General features: G+C 39.2%; 1 protein-coding gene across 2 annotated transcripts in view; it reads right to left on the reverse strand.

Annotated features, from left to right (window-relative positions):
- The window catches only part of Nfxl1 (nuclear transcription factor, X-box binding like 1), a 40,528-nt gene extending 18,561 nt beyond the window's left edge, over positions 1–21,967 (reverse strand). The window contains exons 1-12 of one of the 2 annotated variants that reach the window (XM_051170130.1): positions 21,751–21,891; positions 21,235–21,471; positions 18,549–18,725; positions 14,996–15,105; positions 12,446–12,576; positions 8,582–8,760; positions 8,224–8,385; positions 8,026–8,126; positions 7,344–7,458; positions 6,125–6,249; positions 5,238–5,360; positions 684–774 (exon numbers count right to left, since the gene is read on the reverse strand). In XM_051170130.1, the coding sequence (XP_051026087.1) occupies positions 684–774; positions 5,238–5,360; positions 6,125–6,249; positions 7,344–7,458; positions 8,026–8,126; positions 8,224–8,385; positions 8,582–8,760; positions 12,446–12,576; positions 14,996–15,105; positions 18,549–18,725; positions 21,235–21,469 (1,549 nt within the window). In that variant the 5' untranslated portion in view covers positions 21,470–21,471; positions 21,751–21,891. Of the gene's footprint in view, positions 1–683; positions 775–5,237; positions 5,361–6,124; positions 6,250–7,343; positions 7,459–8,025; positions 8,127–8,223; positions 8,386–8,581; positions 8,761–12,441; positions 12,577–14,995; positions 15,106–18,548; positions 18,729–21,234; positions 21,472–21,750 lie in introns of those variants that run through there. The other variant, XM_051170129.1, reaches the window with a different exon arrangement.
- Between the last annotated feature and the right edge of the window lie 945 nt (positions 21,968–22,912).

Consider the following 22,912-nt stretch of genomic DNA (forward strand, 5'->3'; position numbering starts at 1 on the left):
TCAGTTCAGATTGATTAGAGATGCCTTGTCAAAAATCAAGTACGAATACCAAGTAGCCTCGTTATACTCCTGGTTAAGAAGGCTGCACACTGCTGACTCCCCTTCTATAACCATCACAGTAGTCAAGCTGCTCACATAAAAGCCATCATTTAAAAAATAACCTATGGCCCTGTCTACATTCTTCCCCAGAAATTTTATTTACTTACTTGTTTGCTTGTCTGTCTGCTTATCTGTGTGGGTGGATGTTTTGCCTGAGTGTATGTCTGCACACCATGTCTGTGGCCTGTGGAGGCCAGAGAGGGCACTGGGTCCCCGGGAGACCAGTTAAATGGCACGAGCCACCAGGTGGACGCTGAGAACCACTCCCAGGACGTGGGACAGGGGACGTGCTCCTAAGTGTTCAGCCATCTCTCCCATCTCTCTAGTCCCACCTTTTCCCCATCACCTCTTTAACTTGCGGTCTTCAGGTCCTCCCATTATGTCCCTCTGCAGGGTGCACTTTGCAATTGCTGCACTCTGACCTAGAGCACTAGACAATCCTTGCTCAAAAACAGAAATAGAGTGACTGTCCTATCTTCTCCAGAGTGTTAGGAGGCCCAAATACAACAATATGAAAGCTCTCTATTGACTCTAAAGCACAAAGGAAGCACAAACATAAAATGACATTTACTAGGAAACTTTACCTCTGTGACAGACAGATGGACATTTATGGTTTCTACATCTTAAAGTCCGTCCACAATTTTGATCACAAGGTGGACAGTTTCCAGGGCAACACTAAAGAGAAAACAATATATAAAGAAGAAAAATTTTTAAACCCACACATGGCACATCATTCCTACTCATTTACACAATTTTAGACAGCAAAAAGTTAACTTTCACTCTAAGGAAAAATCTTTCATCTTGAAAGTATCAACATTATTCTAGTAAATAATAGTACACTATATTAATAACTTACTAGTTTAAGAAGATAATGACTTAATAAAACCAGGCTAAATCTCCTTGCTTTTTAATTGTTCTATGACTTAATTATTTCACTATGAAATTCGACTTACTTTTCTATGCAGAAAACCCAAGGATTTGACCAAATCCAGTTAGTTCTCAGACAATGAATCTGGGTAATTTAATTTTAAATTAAAATAAGATTGGCTGAATGTGAAGGACATCAGTTATTTTCAAAACCTAAGATTAGAAAAACAACTAAGAAAGCAAAAGGTAAGCTCCCTAACCAGTCACTTGCTTCATTTCTTTTTTTTTTTTTTTTTTTTTTTTTTTTTAAAGATTTATTTATTTATTATTATGTATACAGAGTTCAGCCTGCATGTACATCTGCAGGCCAGAGGAGGGTACCAGGTCACATTATAGATGGTTGTGAGGACTGTGTGATTGCTGGGAACTAACTCAGAACCTCTGGAAGAACAGTCAGTGCTCTTAACCGCTGAGCCATTTCTCCAGCCCACTTCATTTCTAATCTAAGAAACAAATATTACCTATCTGAAATTTTCATTTATTAATTTCAGGCAACTAGCTAGAATCTATTTTGTCACTTTAACTTTCCATTAACTTTTCTCATATCCATTTTTTAATGGAAACAGGCTATGACTGTCTTATAGAAACTTAGGGCTGTAAACTGAAGAACAAGTTTCAGTACTCAAAAATACACCTCACTGAAAAACAATCAACTACTCAAAAACAATTAGACAGATACTTGCTGAGTAGCAATGTGTCCATCACTTGGGAGCAATAGAGAAAAAGGTTTCAGTATCAGCAGAGAAAAAGGTGACATGGTCCGTGGCCTGAGTAAGGTAACTGGCACTTTTATGCATGATAAGTAATAATCAGATTTACCTCCTGTGCAAATATCTAGGAACCCTGACAACAGACTGGAAGTTACAGACTTTAGAGATGACTCGGGCAGCACCAGACAACAATCCCTCAGAAGGGAAACACAAAGGCTGAGCCCCACAGTGACATGAACCTAGACCTGGAGGCATCTTAGCTGCTCTATAGGAAGATTGTCAGCAAAATCGGCTGATCTTAGGCCAGTGAGATACGGCTTACAGTGCGACAGGTGCTAGCACAGAGAAATCTCTGGAAAACTCCAGAACAGATCCCTTTGAGTCTTTGCTTGAACATATGTGGAAAGTAACTTCAAAGCCCAAAAGAACACTAAGGACAGAAAAAAGAACAATGTCTAGAGCTCACAAGGCTAGGAATATCTTGTATTCCTTAGAGTCAGTGTAGAAGACCTTACTGACGCACAGGTATCAGCTGAATGCTAAGTTATTACCTTATGGTGAGACTCTATCAGCCCAGACAAAGGGGTTCTCTGGCCATGAGGCTTATAAAGAACCAGTGATTTCTAAGTAACTTACTTGTCCCAGAGCAACCCTTTTAAAGTGTTTAAAGCAAAGCAAAGCAAAGGAAAACACTTAAAGTTTTTTAAAAAAGAAAAGCATGGGGCTGGAGAGATGGCTCAGAGGTTAAGAGCACTGACTGCTCCTCCAAAGGTCCTGAGTTCAATTCCCAGCAACCACCTGGTGGCTCACAACCATCTATAAAATGATGCCCTCTTCTGGCCCGCAGGTTTACATGCAGGCAGAGCACTGTATATGTAATAATAAATAAATCTTTAAAAAAAAAAAAAAAGAAAGAAAGTATAGTCATAATAAAGTCTAAGAAAAATCAGTCAAAAGATCCAGAAATGAGAAATGGTATAATTAGAAGACAAACACATTAAAGTAGGCATCTGCATATAATAAGGGAGAGTATGCAAAGCAGAAATATGCAAGCTATACCAAAGTCTCATCAACTCCTAAATAAAATACACACCTAAAACAAAAATACATAGAATGAGAAAGATTGGAAAATGCAAATGCAACCAGTGAGACTGAAGACAAAACTATATAAACTATCCAATATACTACCAATAAAATATCGAATACACACACACACAAATTAAGAAATAGAGCATTTTTGAGCTGAGGGACTTCAAGGAGCATACATGCCATGAAGAAGTAAAATGGAACTACAGAGAAAAAGCAAAATTTTTAAAATATATAAATTTAACACCGGGCGTGGTGGTGCACACCTTTAATCCCAGCACTTGGGAGGCAGAGGCAGGCGGATCACTGTGAATTTGAGGCCATCCTGGTCTACAAAGCAAGTCTAGGATAGCCAAGGCTATTCACAGAGAAGCCCTGTCTCCAAACACCGAAAAAAAAAAAAAAAAATCTATAAATTTGATGAGAACTATAAACTTTCAATCCCAGAAGCTAGTTCAATAAAAACCAAGCTAAAGAAACATAAAAATAAAAAATAAAAAAATAAAAACCCTGTGCTAAGGAATATCAGAAAACAATTACTAAAAACTAAAAATGTAAAGAAAAATCTTCAAAATTAACCAGCGAGCAAGAAAGTGAACATGAGAATGCAAGACATTCAATACCCAAGAGAAAAGCAACAGTCACAGCCTCTTGTTAGAACAAAGCATTCGTAACTACAGGGGACAAAATGAGTTCTGGAGTAAAAAAAAAAAAATCTATTTTTCAAAAAGGTAAAAGTATTTTCTCATATATGAAGGTGAAAATTAATTGGTCAGCACAAGAAACATTTAAGGGAATCTGTGACTTAGGAAATGGAAGATAGAAAACCTGTATCTAAACAAAAAGTGAAATATACTAATACATATGATGATAACTACTTTTTATTCTTTCAAACACTTCTAAAAAAATAACTGAGGCTGGAGAGATGGCTCAGCTTTTAAGAGCACTTCCTCCAAAAAAACTCAAGTTTGGTTCCTAGCACTTCTGTTAGGTGGCTCAAAACTTCATGTAACTCTAGCTCCAGAGAATCGAATGCTCTCTTCTGGCCTCTCTGAGGGTACCTGCACTCACTTGGCAGACAGAAGCATATGCATATAAATAAAAATAAAATAAATCTTCAAAACTGTAACTTTTTACAACAATAATAAAAGTAACATATTTGGAGTTTCTAAAATACATAGATATAAAACATAGGGGTGTCATAAACTAGGTCAAAAGAAATAATATAAAATATACTATAATAATTCCTAAAGAATTTGGAGCCCCTAGTAACTACTTTCAAGAAAGGAAGAAGGGAGGAAGAAATAAGAGAAAGAAATAAGTCATAGCTAATAAGCAAATAAAGGAGATAAAATATAATCACTGAGAAACAGGTCAAAGACAAGACAAATGAGAAGGGAACAAATGGATAAATAGAAGATGGGAGAGTGTGGTGGCACACACTTTTAATCCTATCACTCTGGAGGTAAAAGCAGGAAAGAGCTCTGTGAGTTAGAGCCCAGCCTGGTCTACAGTGCGTTACAGGATAGCCAGAGCAACATGGTGAGACCCTGTCTCAAAACACAAACAAACAAAAAAGATAGTTAACTAACTCAAATAATCACATTAATATAAGTGATGTGTGGCCAAATTAAATGACAAATATTGCCACCGTGGATTAAATTAAATCTAAATGCTGACTGTAACGAATGCACCTTAAGTGTAAAGACATGAGTAGGTTTAAAGCCTAAAAAGAACAAGAAAAGATACATATTAACAGTAAATGAAAAAGCTGAAATTATTCACATTCCAGTGAATTTAAAAGCCAGGAATCTTGCCAAGGAACAAAATATATTTTATAAAGAAAGAAGAAAAAAAAAAAAATATATAAGAGCTACAGCTCTACAGACTCAACAAAATACTACAGTCAGATTCACTCCAAGTCAAGCATCAATAATAATTTATATTATCATCTAAACTTTGTACGGCATCAAGCACCAAGGTATTCTGTCTCTCTTAACACTGCTAAGGACAACTTCAATCAGAAAACAGAAACAGCCCAAAAGTCAAATTGAGAATTAAGCGTGTGAGACAAGCAGACTACATACAGTCTTTGGTGTTCTGTTTTGCTTTGTTGAGACAAAGTCATGCTGTATTGGTCAAGGCCGCTCTCAACTCAAGATCCTTCAGACTCAGACCCCTGAATTACCCACATATGCGACCACATTCAAAAAATGCTGTGTGATTTCCCACTAATACAAACTACTAATCTACAGTATTTGCTAGTATTTGATACAGAAAACAAAGAACGTGGTTGAATATTTGAGAGACAATTAAAATGGTGCTTCCTCACAGGCCCAAATCATACATGGGAATTTTTCCCAAAATATAAAATTCAATAACTTTTACATTAGCTTCCAAGTTTATCACACATACCTTTCTCCTACATTGATGCTTTTGACAGTCCCGCATCTTAACACACTTAGTTTCACAAAGATAAGGCTTGTGACATGGCATTTGCTTTGTATGCTTTCCACAACGACACTGCTTTTCCACTTCCTAGGCCAAGCACCAAGAAGCAATGTTAAATTGATGGTTTTCTCCATACTGAAATCTCTGTAATTTGCTTAGTAGCAAATTTCTATTAAAAACTAACTAAACCAAAACTGAATCTCCTAAAATACAAATAGGTCCTAATATGAATTATAAAATTTAGTAGAACTCTGGTATTAAATAGTAAAAATAAAGAAAAATGAATTAAAACAATTTACAGGTAGTCCCAACCATAACATCTGTACACCTTGTCTCCATGTGACCAGATAAGTGGAGTGTTTAAGAACCTACTTGGGCTGGGCGTGGTGGCGCACACTTTTAATCCCAGCATTCGGGAGACGGAGGCAGGGGCAGGCATGGATCACTGCAAGTTCGAGGCCAACCTGATCTACTAAGCGAGTTCAGGACAGCCAAGGCTACATAGAGAAAAAAAAAAAAGAACCTAGTTGGTTAATGGAGTATTTTGGTTGACACCAAATCTAGATATGTCTGTTCCCATTGTATCGAGGCTGAATTCAACAGAGCTCTAAATATCTTCTGGTAGCAAACAACCTCACACTCAACTATGCAAATGAGAACATTATACCCTGTATCAAGAAAAACAATAAGGATGATGTTCAGATTTTATTTCCTGCTCAATAATATAAATATTAGGTAACACAAAATGATTATGGCACATATTATAAAAGTAATAAAAAACATAAATAGTTTCTTCTGACATATTTTGGTGTATAGTTCTTGAAAGAAAAGTGTATGGGAACACAACTAACTTGTCTGCAGGTTTCACAAGGACCCCGGTGGCAACGCTGTGAACACCTATGGATTCCACACTCAAGTACTTTGTCACAGCTATCTCCACAAGTCGGTACATCTTCTGTACAGGGCAATGAAAACTCTGAAAACAGACAAAATGTTAATGTTAAGTACGACACATCATTATGAATCACCAACGAAGTTCCCTGTTCTTTAATTCCTGAAGAATGACAGCCCTTTTGAACTATAAGAATTTTATAACCACATAATATTAGGATACCTTTAATAAAAAAAATTCCTAATATTTCTTCAAGGCTAGCCCCAAATTCACAATTCTCTTACCTATATCTCCCAACCTCTGCCAAGCTCATCTTTCTTCTTTTCTTTCTTTTTTTTTTTTGAGACAAAGTGTATTATGTAGCCCTGGTTGTCCTAGAACTCATTACATAGACTAGGCTAGCCTAGAATTTAAAGATTTACTTGCCTCTATCTCCCTGGGATTAAAGGCATGTACCACAACAGCCAGCAAGCTTATGTTTCTTAAAAAGAAATCTGACACACAAGTTACTATCACCAAACATTTTTATGAGCAAAACTACTTCAGAAATTGTTATCTAGAGAAATGAGCTTTGTGAACACAGAACTCTGAGGGATTTCCACAATATGTAGACTTTTTAAAAATGTATTCAACTTCACAAGATGGAAACAAATATAAACTTTAAAACACTATAAAACTCACCTCTAACAATGACATTATGACAAGTAGTAAGGCTTACTCACCTACCACCCTCCTCTAAAAACAACCAAAACTAAGCTCACAGAGTAAGCGAGTGCCTGCTGACAGGAACAGCACAGGCTCCACCCAGGGCAAGGCACAGTAGCAGGTGGAATGTTACAACTAAGGATCTTACGAACGTAATCACTCAGAAACCAGCTGACAGGAGAGTTCACTCCATGTGTGGTTACTTTGTGATATGAACAGAAGTATAGCGACTGGCACACACGTCTCACAGAGGAGTTTCACGCTTCAGTCTTCTGTGCCCAGCTAGTCATCCCTCCTTCTCCCTATCCCCTGACTCCTATCAATATTTCACTTTTCCGGAAAGTCATGTAGTTTGATTCCTACAGGATACATCTTTTTTGGATTAGCTTGTTTCCTTTAGTAATATACACGAACATTTCTTCCATGTCTTCTCATAGCTCAGGTAGCTCGTTTCCTTTACAAACAAGTCTTACTTGATTTCTGACATGGGCAGGACCTCTTCCCAGAGCGAGGACACGCTCCACAAGCACCAATATGACAAACTTGCTCACATGTATGATTACCACATGGCAGTGTCTTTCCACAAACCTAAAATAAAAGCACTCATCAAGAGATTAAAACTACACAAAACAGCAGAATAAAACATAATCCACTTGCAATCACAAACAGGTTCACTGTGGCTATCTCATTATTCTGCTTACGTCTAACATAGGAGCCATGCACATGTATGTACACACATTTACATATGAACACTTCTTTCCTGTGTACCAGTGTGCCATAAAAATGTAAGAAAGGACAGATGTATACTCGGCTTTGTACGGCCACCCAGCAGACTTCCAACCCAGGGAAAAGCAGCCCACAGAAACAATTCTACTTTCTCGCTGGCATTATCTCAAGACGAGAATGCTGGCAGCCAAAGCAAAACAGAGAAAAGCAAGGAGTAAATCAATACATTGAATTAAAACCTCAGCAACTAACTTATTTTAAGGGGGAAAAAACCTTTTCCTCCTATAACTAAGACATTAAACTCAAAACTAGCTGTATCTGTTGTTCCTCCTTACCTCTTAATCCACTACGCCCGACAACATTTATGCTTTTCAGTCATCTGTTTCTACACTCTTTAACACCCACCCCTCAAAGGGCACCACCACTTACTTGGTCACAGTGCCACACTGGACTCGCACAACTTCTTTCTGCTACTTTTTTGCCGCACACACATTTTTGCTTACTAACTCTTGGACAAGGCTGACAGTTTCCTAGAATTACAACCACAAGTTAATTCATAAATAATCAAAACAAAAAAAGCAGCTTTGACTGTTTAAAGTTAAGAGTTCCTCACGTGTGGTCTTTTACCTGCATGACAAGGATTTTCACATTTATGATGCCCACAAAGCAACTTCCGCCCACACGGCAGCTGACAGGACCACTGCTTGGCACTGCACCTCCGAGGGATAGGTTTTGCTTTCTCACAGTAGCAAGTAGTTGTGACCATCTTGGGACAAGGAGGGCAGGGACCTAGAATGCAACAAAGCAGGATCTGAATAAAAGTCAATAAACAAAAGGTCTAAGTTTTACATTTTCTTCATGGCTAGTTTAAAGGGTAATCCCTTCTCATACTTCCTCACAGCAAATTTCATTTCAGTTTTGTTTGCATCAACACTAAGAAGAAACCGCCACCCAGCAACAACTCCACATGCTGTAAGAAGCTCACCTGGATGGCAGAGCAGTAAACATTTATGGCCACAAGGAGGTTTAAATTCTCTCTCACATACTTGGCCACACGAATGAGGCACAAGCCATGGATCTAACGGTGGATCTTCTACTTTTCCACAGTAGCAATAGTATCTACTAGGGGTTTCTGATCTTTTGTACTCAAACCTACATTTTGGACTACAAAAAAATAAAATGTTAATTTCATTATCGAAGGAAATATGAGAGACAACAGTAACAAGAATTAATTCTTGTTAGGTTAAAAAAAGTAAATTCTTATTAAAATCTCTGTACAGTAATTATTTTATATTCACACTCTCCAATACAAGAGCCAAGAGGCAAATATGGCATGTGAGATGAGGCTATGCATAAAACCTGGCAACAATCACCGTTTTTCACATTTACAGTTTTAAACGTCACATATAGTTAGCTGCTACACATTAAACACCGATATTCAAACAACTACCAACCACAAAGGGAAAACAACATTAGCTTTCAACTAGCCAAGATTTTTAACCAAAATTTCTACATACTACATTTTTGTAATATACACCCAGATTTATATAAGGCTTTTGTTTTGTTCTTTAAGTTTGGATATATAGTCTATAAATAAACAAAATATATTAGAGATAGAAAAAGAAAAAAGACAATCAGGCTACATACACGGTAAAGACAGCAAAAAGAAAGCTAACAAAACCCTAAAATTAAAAGGAAAAGAATTGAATGTAAACAATTTCCTAATTTTCCTTTTGTTAAGGTATATTTTTATTTTATTTTATGATTATTTTGTTTGAGTGTACATATATGGACTACATACATGCCTAGCCCTTACAAAGACCTAAAGAAGGTATCCGCTGCCCTGGAAACCGGAGTTACAAACAGCCGTGACCATCACGTGCGTGCTGGGAACAGGCCTCAGTTGAGCAGCAAGTGCTCTGAAGCACTAGCCATTTCTCCAGTTCTGAAAACTTCCTAGTGTTAAATCTCTAACCAAAGTACACACATGTCAAGTGCACTTGAGCCAAGGAGAAGTTTAAATATGATCTTATATTTATATTCTCTGTTAAAGCAGAATGACTTGTACATTACAACATCAGAGTAAATTTGGGCACTAGGAATGACAACCTTCAACTCTTATAAAAAATTCACTTGCAGATTGTAAGTTATTCCTAAAAGATGCTCTAAACCTGTTTCTTCCCAAACAACTGAGTATAGTTAATGTACTGAACCAGGCTATTTGCATATCACCATTTAAGTTTGTTCTGTATAAAAATCGATGTATTTTCATTGTCATTAGAACATGCTATCCTTCCAAATAAATACCATACAAATGTTCAGAATAAGCAAAACATATTTGTTCTTATAAATAAGTTTTAAAAACAAGGTATGGAGAGACGGCGCAACTGCTCCTGCAGAAGATGAGTTCAGTTCCCAGATCACCATCAGTGGCTCACAACAGCTTGTAACTGCAGCTCCAGGGGGATGCCACTGCCTGACTCTGCAGAGGCCCCAGGCTTATGTGCACATTCCCCCACACACAACAATATGCACAAATGCACTTAATATATTCAAAGTCAACGCCACAGTTCATGTTTATAAATAACTGACATTTTGTTCAAAGAGGTAAGTTTCCCTTTACTAAAGAAAAATGACTTTCTTATAGCTACCATGGAATGTGTTTAGATGGTTGACCAACTTGTGCTGCACAGCCCGCCTGCACTGACAAGGATTACATTGGGAGGGGTAATATGTACAAACACATGTGTTTCAATTAAAATGGTGGAGTACCAACAATCAAAGGCCTTATCCTGTTACTCAATAAGCACTTACCCTAGAAACACATAGTGTAAGCTCACTTCCATAAAATAACTATTTCATTATAATTTTTACCAGGTTCTGGTTACATCTTAATAAGAAGTAAACAAAGTTCTTAACTCGCCACTTATTTTCATGTATTATATTCAGAATATCCGTGTAAACATTGAGAAAAAAGGAATACTACACAGGTGATTACATTTTTATCCTTTCAAGTCTGGAAAAAAAGTAGCAGTTCATTATTCCAACTGACACTCTGTTCCTCTACGGAAAAATTACTACTTAAAACAGAAGTGAATAGAGCAAAAATGAGAAAAAGTACTTGTGAAGTGTAAATCTCTAACATAACAACTCTGAATATCATCGGCTTCATTCTGCATCCACTAAACTCTAAAATCCCTCTGCCACCGTAACAAGTGAACACAGAATTCAAACTTTTTTTTTAAGGATTTTATTTATTATTTATACAGTATTCTGCCCACATGTGTGCCTGACCACCACAAGAAGGCACCAGATCTCATTACAGATGGTTGTAAGGCACCAGGTGGTTGCTGGGAATTGAACTCAGGATCTTTGGAAGAGCAGACAGTGTTCTTAACTGGTGAGCCATCTGTCCAGCCCCGTAAGCTTCAAACTATCTCTTTTAAAACAGCAAAGAGAAAGCAGTCTACTGCTGGGTGATGGGCTAATGTATTTTGATGCTAATTACTGCTTGCTGTCTCTGTGACCCACCTTCTGATTAATAAAAAGCCAGAGGAGATAGGTGTGGCTAAGGTTCCCAGGCAGACAGAGAGGAATTCTGGGAAGGAGAGGAAGGCAAGAAGGCCGCCATGGGTTAGATGGAAGAGAAACACATGGCCAGCGTGGATGGAGGATTTGAGTCAGATGAAGAACATTAGCAAGTATTTGGGATTATGGAAGGAAGGTAGCTTGAAAGAAGTTACTGGAAGCAGATGGCATGGGATTGGGGCAGGGATCCCATACCTGCCCCATTATGGGAGGTAGTTTAGAGGATTGATATCTTTCTTGCCCCAAGTTAACTAAGGCTGTTTTATAATATGACAAGTGTCTGTGTCTCAGTTGATCGCTGGCCGGGCATAATGAAGTAATAATCATTATAGGCCGGATAATAAACAATTATTAGGCCCTACAAATAATTTAAAGACAACAGTCTACTATGCTGAACTAGTGAATATGAAGAGGCCTAAATTTTAAAAAATTAATTATAGGTTTCAATCTCTAGCTCTACATCTTAACAGTGGGAGGACTGTGGGCTCAATGCTGCTCTCAGCTAACTTCATCCTCAGAATAATGGGCAAAATTGCAAGACTGTCAAGAATTAAATGTTTTTTAAAATTATACCACTAAAATTTTACAATATGTCAATATTTATGATAAGGAAAATGTTACGCAAAAACAGATTTTGTGAGGCCTAAAGTTACACAATTTGGAAAGTATCGTAAAAAGAACACTACCTTTTAGATTTAAAATATCAGTTACAAAAATTATAATATAAGCATACAATGCCCCTGAGCTAGTGTTTAATTATATTAACAATGACTCTGACACTCTAGAGCAGCAGAGACAGATGATTTTACTTCTCCACTTTGTCTCAAACATAACAGAAGCCCACAGTCCAAAATCAGGAATAATAAACAAAGCTGGTGAAATCAACATAAATCAGTGATATCACATAATGCACAAATGTACTTTTAATATTGAAGATAGAACTGGAAACCATATAATCAAGATGTTTTAGATAATAAGCAGTATGACACTAGTGTTCAAGGAGAGAAAGGCAACAAATTTCCAATGATTCTCATTCGGCCTCAAAGACAAGTCCTTTAGAAGCACAGTGATCTGTTAGTGTTTACACAAGAACTGAATGAAGGAGAGGGACCTACCAAGGTCTCCTATCTTTACAAACTAGACAAGTAATGGAAAGCAAAGCTGACTGAAACTTCCAACAGCACAACTTCTGATCTATAAGGTTCTACATTCATTTACTTATTCTACAACTTAAAATCCAATGAAGCAGAAAAAAAATTACCATGGCCAGGGATAATCTTTTTTTCCAAAATCATCATCTGTCACAGAAGACACAAGAAACTGGCTGTCTTTAGCCCACTTCTGAATACAGGGCATATGGAATATACAGAAACATCCTGAACAGCTCCAAACCTAAGACAAAGGTATCAAAACGGATTGATTATATATGATTTGTCAGTTATACAATACTTTAAAAGAAAATGATTATCACACAATGAATTATTTCAGAATTACCTAAAGACTGAAAAACAAAACAAACTCCTTTTAATATCATAGAAGACATGATCTTTACAAAAACGTAGTTATGGGAATAACATGTGAAAGAAAAACATTAATCGCCCATATACAATTAGCAAGATAAGAACTATAGCTAACAAGCTGAATGATCTCGAATTTTACATGAGTGTACACATATTCATACACACATACACATGTACTAGTATCTTTTTAAAATATAAGCATTTATCCTTGTCAAATACACCTAAACATTTTATCATATAGATTTATGTATCATAATTTCATTAATTTTTATTGCTAGACATCTATTATACCCAACTATAAACAATACAACAAGAAAATCCTGGCCATAATTTGTGTATCTATATAAAACCTGTTCTGTTATTTAAAAAAAAAAAAACAAAAAACAAAAATCAATGCCAGGTGTGCTTGCGCACACATTTTATCCCAGCACTCAGGGAGGCAGAGGCAGGTGGATCACTGTGAGTCTGAGACCAGCCTGGTCTACAAATCCAGTCCAGGATAGCCAGGGCTGCGCAGAGAAACTGTCTCAAAAAACAAACAAAAACCGCTGTAAGTCTAGCACTTAACACAAAATTTTAAGAGCTGAGCAAACAGTGAAAATATATAAAAGCTTAGGGAAGAGCCAGTGAGGTGGCTCAGCAGTTAACAGCACTTACTGTGGAAGTGAGGAGACCAGATCCCCAGAACCCACATAAAGTTGCCCTGACTCCCCCAGATCCACTGTGGCACACATGTATTCACAAACATAAAAAAATGTTAAGGCTTAAGAAGTAGTACTAACTTAATTTTTAAACCTACCAACATTTTAATAAAAAATAAAAAATTAAAAAAAAAACAAAAAAGCTTAGTTCTGGTCTCCTTATTACAACTATTTGGGGGGAAAAAAATCAGACCTATACCATAAAGTAGACAGCAGCATTAACTAAAAAGAAACAGCTGTCAGGCGTGGTGGCGCACGTCTTTAATCCCAACACTCGGTAGGCAGAGGCAGGAGGATTGCTACAAGTTCGAGGCCAGCCTGGTCTACAAAGTGAGTCCAGGACAGCCAAGGATACACAGAGAAACCCTGTCTCGGAAAAAAAACAAAAACAGAAACAAAAAAACAAAACCAGCTAACTCCTCAGTTTTGATTCCCCAAAAGCCTTTCTGAAATAACCTAGAAGAGTGAGTGGACAAGACAAGGAAGAAGAAATGCCAGGTAATGGTATTTTGTAGAACTCATTACTACTAAGGCTTCAGCAGTTCAATACTGCACAAAGCCCTTTTAAAAAATTGTAAAATACACTGTTCTAACTCTAGCCAACACACTACCTGGGACAGTCACCCGTTCCCTAGAAGAATGCTATTCCAGAAGACATTAACTCCTTAGTGCTGCATCTCTCTTGTATACTGGCTGAGTTGGTTCCCAAGGTGGACAAGCAACTGTGAAAAGATGGAGGACAGGGAAGCACCCACACAGAGACCAAGACTGCAGTGAGCAGCAGACACACTACTCACCCCGCCGCTGGAACCACAGCAAGTTAAGGAGACGAGACTCTAAGTATGAGGCCACCCGCCTCTTTGCACTGTCCCAGCAGCACTCACTCATCCCTTCACTCTAAGGACCAGAACACTCTATCCCTTCTATGGGAGCTGATCATCTCTCTCACTGCAATGCTACTCCACCAGTAAAGGATTAATATGAGATCTTAAAGTTGAGTCTGTCATGCTCTGTTGTCACTTCTCTTTAACTGTTTCATTAATGCCTTCCAAATTTATGACAGCACCACAATCAGTTCAGCGCTCTTATAACAGTATAGTCATGTCTCGCTCTGCCTCCTCCCCGCCCCCCGTGACCCTGGCTACAACCCACAATACTTTCAACTTTGTTAGAAGAAGCTAATCAACCTCAAGTGTCACTATCAAGTTCTAGTTCTACAAAGACAAAGACAGTGCCTATCTTTATTCCAGACTGTTTGCCTAGCAGACACTAGGCTTTGGTAGACGACAGCACCACCACATAGTAACATTTTGTAGTTGTAGGAATATCTAAACAGATGCTAAAAACGCATTACTAAAACAGCATGTGCAGTAGCATTGAAATACTTGTTTCAGATATCAACAGTGCTAAAATTATTTAGCCATAATTCCTTAAATTTTTCAGATTTACAAAATGAGTATCAATTCACATATAAAATTGTCAAATAAAGAATTTTTAACCAAACCTAAGTAAAAGTACAGTAAACGGCTAAGTACTGTTAAGTATGAGATGAGATACTTGGGAGAAAGACAGAACTGGGAGAAAACTTACTGCTTGGTTTCTCTTCACTGAAGCAATGCAAATTAGGCATGTCATAGCCCCCGCTTGAAAAGCTTCATTCAGATACTGTTTTGTTCGCTCTAATTCATGTACATCTCCATCTTAAAATTTAAAAATTGAAAACAGCACAGTAAATAACACCTGAAAACAACACATCTTCACCAGCAATCATGTTATATGACAAATGCTAAGCAATTTTAACTGCAGAAAATATAACTTAAAACCTCAAAAGAAGTAAAATACTCAGTGAACTAACAAGGGTTTACCAAGTCCATGAATTAACAGCAAGTCAGCTCTCTCACTGGCTTTCTGCTCTAGTGGAGGAAGAACCACAGGCAGGACCACAGTATGGCAAGTAATAACACATCAAGAACCCAAAGCATGGAAGGAAAGGTTAGCACGTGACACGCTCAGACTAGTGTCGTATGATTGAGAAGATGCTGAGGTTACAATACCACGGATCATTAAGCTGCTCACTACTCCTGCTTGCTCACTACTCCTGCTTTAAGCAGCAGTATAGGCTTGTTTACAGACTAAAACTCCCAGACTGTACTTCCTTTAAACAACTATTAAGTACTTATTTTCAAGCACGATAAATTACTATTACCTCGGTGTTCTACATGAGAAATCTGAGACACAGAACACGTCAGTGACCTCAGTTGGACCACTAAGTGAGTCCTCAATTTCTATTCTATGCTTTAGTGAGGGGTTACAGAAAAAAGGTCCAAGAAAAAAGACGTTAATGAAAGAACAGCACTCTAAAGTACAAACAACACCAAAATGGTGGTAATTCAAGTCATGTTTGTGTAAAATGTAACTAAAATGATTTAACACACACTGACTGAATTTCCAAGAAAAGTAGGTCAATAATATAAGCAAGCTATAATACGGACAGAATTTATCATGGCAATGATGTAGTTCAACCCAAAATTTGTTGCCAAAAAGGAAAACTAAGTAAATAAGAATCTTAGTTTTCTCTTCTGTTAAACACTAACAGTAGCCGCACTGGAGGTAAACTAAGCCTACAACAGGTAAAGCCAGTGTACAGGGAGGAAAGGGGGTATTTACAGTATCAGCAGAGGAGAGGCTGAGTAAGGGGGTGAGCATGGGGTAAACAGCAAGTTCTAGGCTAGACAGAGCCACACGAAGAGACCCTGGTTCAAAAATAAATATATTTAAAATTTACCAAGTAAAATCTAGGAGGCTTTGGTGACAACTAGACTGTGTTTAATTTGTGCAGTGTATGTACCATCTCTGCTCACACATTTCTGAGCTAGAAGACTGGAGTGCTACTAGGTAAGAACACAAGAAAGTCACCTTTTCTGATGTGAGCTGTCTGTGGGTGAAGATGACACACACACTCTTTAGAATAAAGCCATGCGACTGTGAATGAGATGAGAAAATCACAGAAATGCGAAGCCCGAGACCAGAAAAATGGGAGAGGTTGTTGGCAATGTACTAGGTGTTCAGCTCACCAGCATGGGGTAGACACCATCTCATTACCCTGGATCTATTAAATTAAAACACTTAACTATTGCAGTTTCCTTAATTTATCACATGCACAGTGTAAAATATACAGGAACAAGAATCAAAGTATTAATGTATTTGATACAAAAATTACTGTGAGAAGAAAACTGTATTAAAAACTCATGAAGCATGCTAATGACAGTATTTTCTACTACACTAGAAAAGAGCCACCTGCCTTGCCTTAGAACGGTTCAAGTGAGGTCCTCTTTGCCATGAAACTTAAGATTATTTAGGAAGTCATCCAGAAGCAGGAAGTTCTCTATCCTTAAAGTTGCTTTCATCTGCTTTTATTTTGCTAGGCCTGACATTTTAGCTGAACTTCCGTAATTCCTCAGGAGAGACAGTAAATTTCTTAGAGACTGCATGTCAACCTTTGCAATTTCATCAGTACACGCAAGCAACTCATGAAGAAACAAAGCACAATGGATTGGGGTGGGGGCACACTACCCAAGCCAGCCTGAAGACTTACTAACACTAGCCTTCTTAAATTATGTTTATTGTACCTAGTATACAAAGTCTGCTGGGCTCAGCCTGCTGTCCTAGCCACCCTGTTCTCTCTCAGTAAAGCACTATGTAACAACCAAGGAAGAAGCATAAGAGAGCTGGTGTGGAATTATGATATAAGGCCTATGCCTAAAGGAAAGCAGGCCTTTTCTTGTAGCAGAAAAATCTTTTTAAATGACAAGCAAAGAAAGAAGATCGCTATGGTAGCAAACCTCTAACACCAACCTACAAAACGTGTTAGAGGTTTCAGTAGGCAGCCATGCCACCTCATGCCAACCACAAGACACATGCCACATAACACAGAGACCCTGAGCCAACGTCAACATGGCAAACACTAGCCAGACACAGCAACAGTGAATTCCAAATCTTAGTTTGGCTTGTGAGTTGTCCTTTTAAGCAGTCTCCTGATTTCCCCCTATAAACAGGTACAAGAACAGCTACCTCGTCTACTTCAGAAAGGCCTTGCTTTTATACTGCAGACACATGAGCCCAATAAAACTTCAAAAACTGCCAGGCAGTGGTGGTGCACACCTTTAATCCCAGCACACGGGAGGCAGAGGCAGGTGGATCTCTGTGAGTTTGAGGCCAGCCTGATCTACAAAGTGAGTCCAGCACAGCCAAGGTTATACAAAGAAACCCTGTCTTGGGAAAAAAAAAAGTTTGAAAGCTGAGAAAATCATGTTTACACCACCTTTGCCATTTACTAATTGTATAATTTTAGGAGAATCTTCTTTCTTATAAAGAGCCATTTCCTAAAAATTTTCTGTGTTTCTGTTTTTTTGTCTTTTTTTTTAATAGCTCTAACAAGATTTTAAAGAAAAAAAAAGAACTGAGACTATAAGCATGTGTAACTAACATAAGACTAAACAGCATGAAATGTATCTACAGAAATACTGAGACATAGTTTCTAATAATATGAGAATAAATTATATAAAGTATAAGTGTATAGATATTAATCTTTGAAATAATTTTTAATAACTTGATATTAATAAGCATACAAACCAGAATCACTATGGCCCTCTCTCACATTAAATAAGAGTGCATATTTTAAGCACAACCCAAACATATACAACAGATAATGAATATACATGTAAGACCTTTAAAGACTTAATTTTTTAAAAATAATAAAAATCAAATGTAAGAAATAAAACTACAATAACAAAGTCAAGAAACAAAATAACTTTAGGGCAATCTTAAGGTGATAAAAAGAAGAAAATGAACACTACTGTGAAAGAGGTCCCTGAAAGCCCTATGGCCCAAGAGAATCACAAGCAGAGACCACCCAGCCCACCTGCCTCTCTGGGAACTACAGCTGTGAAGGGCACTCGCCAGTGTCCTTCATCCACAGATTAGTATTAATAACATACATCTCACAGAACAAAACATACTCAGCTTCACAGGAGTCCACACTACAAATGAAAACCTATCCTGTGTGGTAATTTAAATTATAACTAAACAGTTATCAGAAACAGACTTCTATTTAGAGCGGAAAGGTCAGTCGGTAACATAATACCTGTGTGAGTAGTGTATGTTATGAATGTCTTTGCCACGATTTTCCCCTGTTTTCCTTCAAGGTCTTCATCCCCTTCCTCTTCAGAGGAGGAAGAGCTGCACTGTTCCTCCATCAGCTTTCTGGCTGCAGCTTGGTTGGCCTTCTTGATCTCCTCAAATTTCCTCTGAGACATTAGCTCTGCTTGAAAAAAGAAAACAGTGTCATTTCTGAAAAAGTGTCCTCACTGGCATTATGTAGAATGACACCTCGCTATTCTTCAGGTCCAATTTTTCTATCAGTTTTAAACACACATTTCAAAGTGGCCTTTAGAACATCCTACCTTCTTAAAATCTGTGAGGGAAAAGAATGTAATTCCTCACTACGGAACCCAAGGGAACAACATGACAAACACTAAGGTAGAAGCAGCCTATCAAAAGTAATCAGGTACTACAGACACAGGAACTAAAAACCTAACGACAAATTCTAAAGTACAGTAATGGTGCTAAACACCTCATGAACAGTCTCAAGATAACAATACCAACAAAAAATGGAAATGGAAATGAGATGTTAAAATATACTGTACAAGCCAGGCATGGGGGCACAGGCTTCTAATCCCAGCATTCTGGAGGCAGAAGCAGAGATGGATCTTTGTGAGTTCGAAGCCAACATGGTCTACATAGAGCGCTCCAGGACAGCCAAAGAACAAGGCAGGTATTACCATACACACATATCACATCTTTTATCCTAGAACTTAGCAGACAAAGTCGGTGGGTCTGAGATCAGAGCCAGCCAGGGTGAGCTACATAGTAAGATACTATCTCAAAAATAAATACGTAGTAAAATTCACTACAATACATTATACATTGTGGTGACTATACTCAGTGGAAGCAAACCAGGATGACAGGAGGCGGGGCTTCTTGAAACCAGTCTCAGGAACCCAGTCCAGCCCACCAAAGCCTTGCACACAGATAATATCTATAGTTTATCGCCTGTATTTATTAGCTGCTTCTTAGAAAGCTCAAATCCTTCCAGCCTTCAAGGTGAACTTGACATTTTTGAGGTCACACAAAATGTTAACACAAAAAACATGTTTCTAATGATTTCACTCCAAAAAAAAAAGAAAAAGAAAAAAAGTAAAACTGTATTGAATTGTTCGTCTACTATTGTCCGGGAAAAGGGTGTGAAATAACGTTTAAGCTAGACTCTCTCATTTCTGGAGCACTCTCTGTCCTTCTAGCTGTACTCAATTACAAGACAGGGCAAAGCAGCAGCAGATACCTTCCTAGCATGTGTTCCCAGCTGAGACTGCCAACTTCCTGAGAGTACGAATCCTGGTGACTAAGTGCTACAGACAGCACCTGTGTTTTAAAAGACCCATAAGCTTGCTGAATTACTGCATGGGTGCTCATATTAAGGGGATTTTAAATTTACTATTGTAAATCACTAATTAAAAAGTTCATACAGCAGACTGATGAGCCACTATCAAAATAAATATCATTTTAGATGGTATATTTGTACTCAGTGATATTTTACCTTTTACTCCCCTCAGGAAGTGTGTTTAAATTTAGAGAAAAAAAAAAGGTTGACTTGGGAAGATATAACAGAAACACTGAGACTGTTATGTACCTAGTACTATCTGAAGGCAAGCAGCCTTCTCACACTCCTTCAACTCAGACATCAAATATTCATATAGAGATGCTTGCTTCCCTGCTTCCCACAAAATCCCAAGCATGCTTAAGAACTTGTTCATAGGTGAACCACACACTTCACCTAAGATAAACTGACCCAATTGCAAGCAAAATCAGCACAAACTAACTTTCAAGTTACCCTGAGAAACCCCACTCAAGAGGCTCAATTTTTGCTTGTAAAGGGAAGGGAGAAATTTTTTAAAGTCTTCTGAAAAATACACAAAATGAGTTCAGGGATCATCCTCCTCTCTCTATGCACAGTTAGACGTATAGGCTCTCAACATTCCACTAAAGCAAGACCCTTGCACCAAGGCTATTGACAAATCCATGGTGGCAGCACCAGATGCAGCCATGAAAAGACATGAACTTTATAAACTGGAATCAGTCGTAAACACCAACAATCAAAGCGCTTACAGAATCTAAGGCAATTAGTCAAAAAAAAAAAAAAAATTAGTCAGGTAGCCTGAAAGCTAGCTACCAACAACTAGCCTTGAAAGTAGTTAATTAATGTAGGATGAAGTTCCCAATCCTTGGGTAAATGAGATTCTGAGACTTTAGCCTAGCTTGCTGTTACCATACACAAAAATAGGAAGGCACAAGGTCTTGTTTTACAACAACAAACGTTAAACATTTTAGATTTTAAAAGAAACTGAACACTGGCAATCAATGTACTGGTAGGCAAGCACTGAGTTAACCAAACAAACCTGACGTAGACACAAATTAAAACTTAAAAGTCTAGGGATTCAGGTAGGTTAAAAATAGATAGACTGATTGATTGATTGATGGAGGATAGGTAGGCAGAAAGACAGAGTTCTGAGCAGAGAACAACAAAGGCAATATCCATTAAAATTAAGATGAAAGAGATAAAATGGAAATCTGTCTGAGTCTGAGAAGGTGTCCACTACTGAACTCCCCGAGCAGCTCAGAAGTGAATGAGACTACGAAGGCACAGGCAGCCAGCGTTAAGTAGGGAAGAGCCTGGGGAGCCGGGCGGGGCTGGGGGCCGGAGCTGTCCTCACCGCTGGCCCCCGGGGTCTGCGGGGCTTCTTCGCCCCCCGCGGAGCGCTGCCTGCGACCCGGAGCTGCTCCGCCGGGGCCGGGGCCGGGGCCGGGGGGCACCGCGCTCCCAGACCCTTTGACTCGCCCTCCTCCCGCGCCGCCGAGAGGGGCTCCGTTTCCTGAGGAGGGGACTGCGGCGGCCCGTCCTCGGGCTCGGCCTCGGCCAGCGGCCACCTGGCGCCAGGAGGCGTCCATCCCTGCAGCGGAGAGAGAAAGGAGGAGAAGGCGCGTGAGCGGGCGCCCGAGGCTGTGGGTGGCTGCCGAGGGACCGCCGGGGCGAGGCTGGGCGCGGACGGACCCTGCGACATGGAGACCAGCCAGGTCTGAAGAGGTCGCGGCCCTGTGTCTCCCGAGGGCAAGTCCCCGCCAAACCCGGGCTCGAACGGAGGGCGAGGAGGGAAGAGATTGGGGACAGAGATGACCCGCGGAGGCACGAAGACCACCCACCCGCCCGGGGACAGGAAAAGCCGATCCACCGGAAATCCTCCTCAGCCGCGAGAGAAGTGCGGGGCAGAGAAGCGCTGACTGACCCTCCGGCCGCAGCCGGGAACCAACTGCTGGAGTGAACTACACCGAAAGCTACGTCTCCCTACCGACGGCTCCCACGGCCACAGACTACAACTCCCAGAAGCCTCCGGGCGACCGCAGAATGCGTGGCAGTGCGTCGGCTTCCTTATCCGGAAGAGGCTAAGGAATTCTTACTGCGCATGCCCGCAGGCGTACCTCCCAGCCTCTTGGAACTATATTTCCCAGGGTGCTCTGGGGCTCGAAAAAGGCGGATACCTTCACTGGTGGGCGCGTCCGGAGCATGCTCTTAACCGACCCGTTTGCCCCTGCTCCCCGGAAGTCCCCAGGGGAACAGGAGTCAGCCGGCGAGGGCTAATGGCATAAAGTCTTTTCGCCATTGTCTTGCTGATTCCAGATTGCTTGAATATTCTCGTCCAGGAAGTTCTTACGAAGAAAACACTGAGGTAGCCTTGGAAAATAGGAAAGCTACAGAAGCATTGTAGGAAAGTGACCTGAGTTGAGAAAGCTCTCCTGAACTTCCAGTGAAATCCAACCCCTACTATTACGGTCTTTTATAGTTAAAAAAGAGCTTTCCCCTAGAGGCGGCTTGTTTTTTTACTTAAAGACTATTCCCTCAAGAAGATTTCATTAAGGAAAATAACTGAAACCAAGAGTTAACGTTTGGACTGCGCTGAGTATAAATACTGTATGTATAGATCGCAGAAATTCATTTAGTAGTCTCGGACTGAGCAGAACTTTGGTAAATATTTGGAATTAGACAATCCTTAAATTACCCTTCAACATTTACCACAAATATCCAGTATTTAGATGCCATCGATTGTGTCCAGGCATGTACAAAATATTTGCACATATGTGTTTGTAGCTTTTTGTCTTTTTTCTTATGTTGTGTTTGCATGTATGTATTTACACATCTATAAAGTTTACATATATAATTTATTGGGGCAAGTTTTTTTAATTATCTAGGCTGTCCTTGAACTGCCACAGCCTTTGAAGTTGTTGGGCTTACAGGCTTTCACCACCATGCCCACTGCATTTGCCATTAAAATGACTTTATTTCTCATTCCAACTTTACCACTGAGGAAATGGAAACATGGAGAGGTAACTGTGGGA

This window comes from Acomys russatus, chromosome 28 (assembly GCF_903995435.1).
Source record: "Acomys russatus chromosome 28, mAcoRus1.1, whole genome shotgun sequence".
NCBI classification, from domain to species: Eukaryota; Metazoa; Chordata; class Mammalia; order Rodentia; family Muridae; genus Acomys; species Acomys russatus.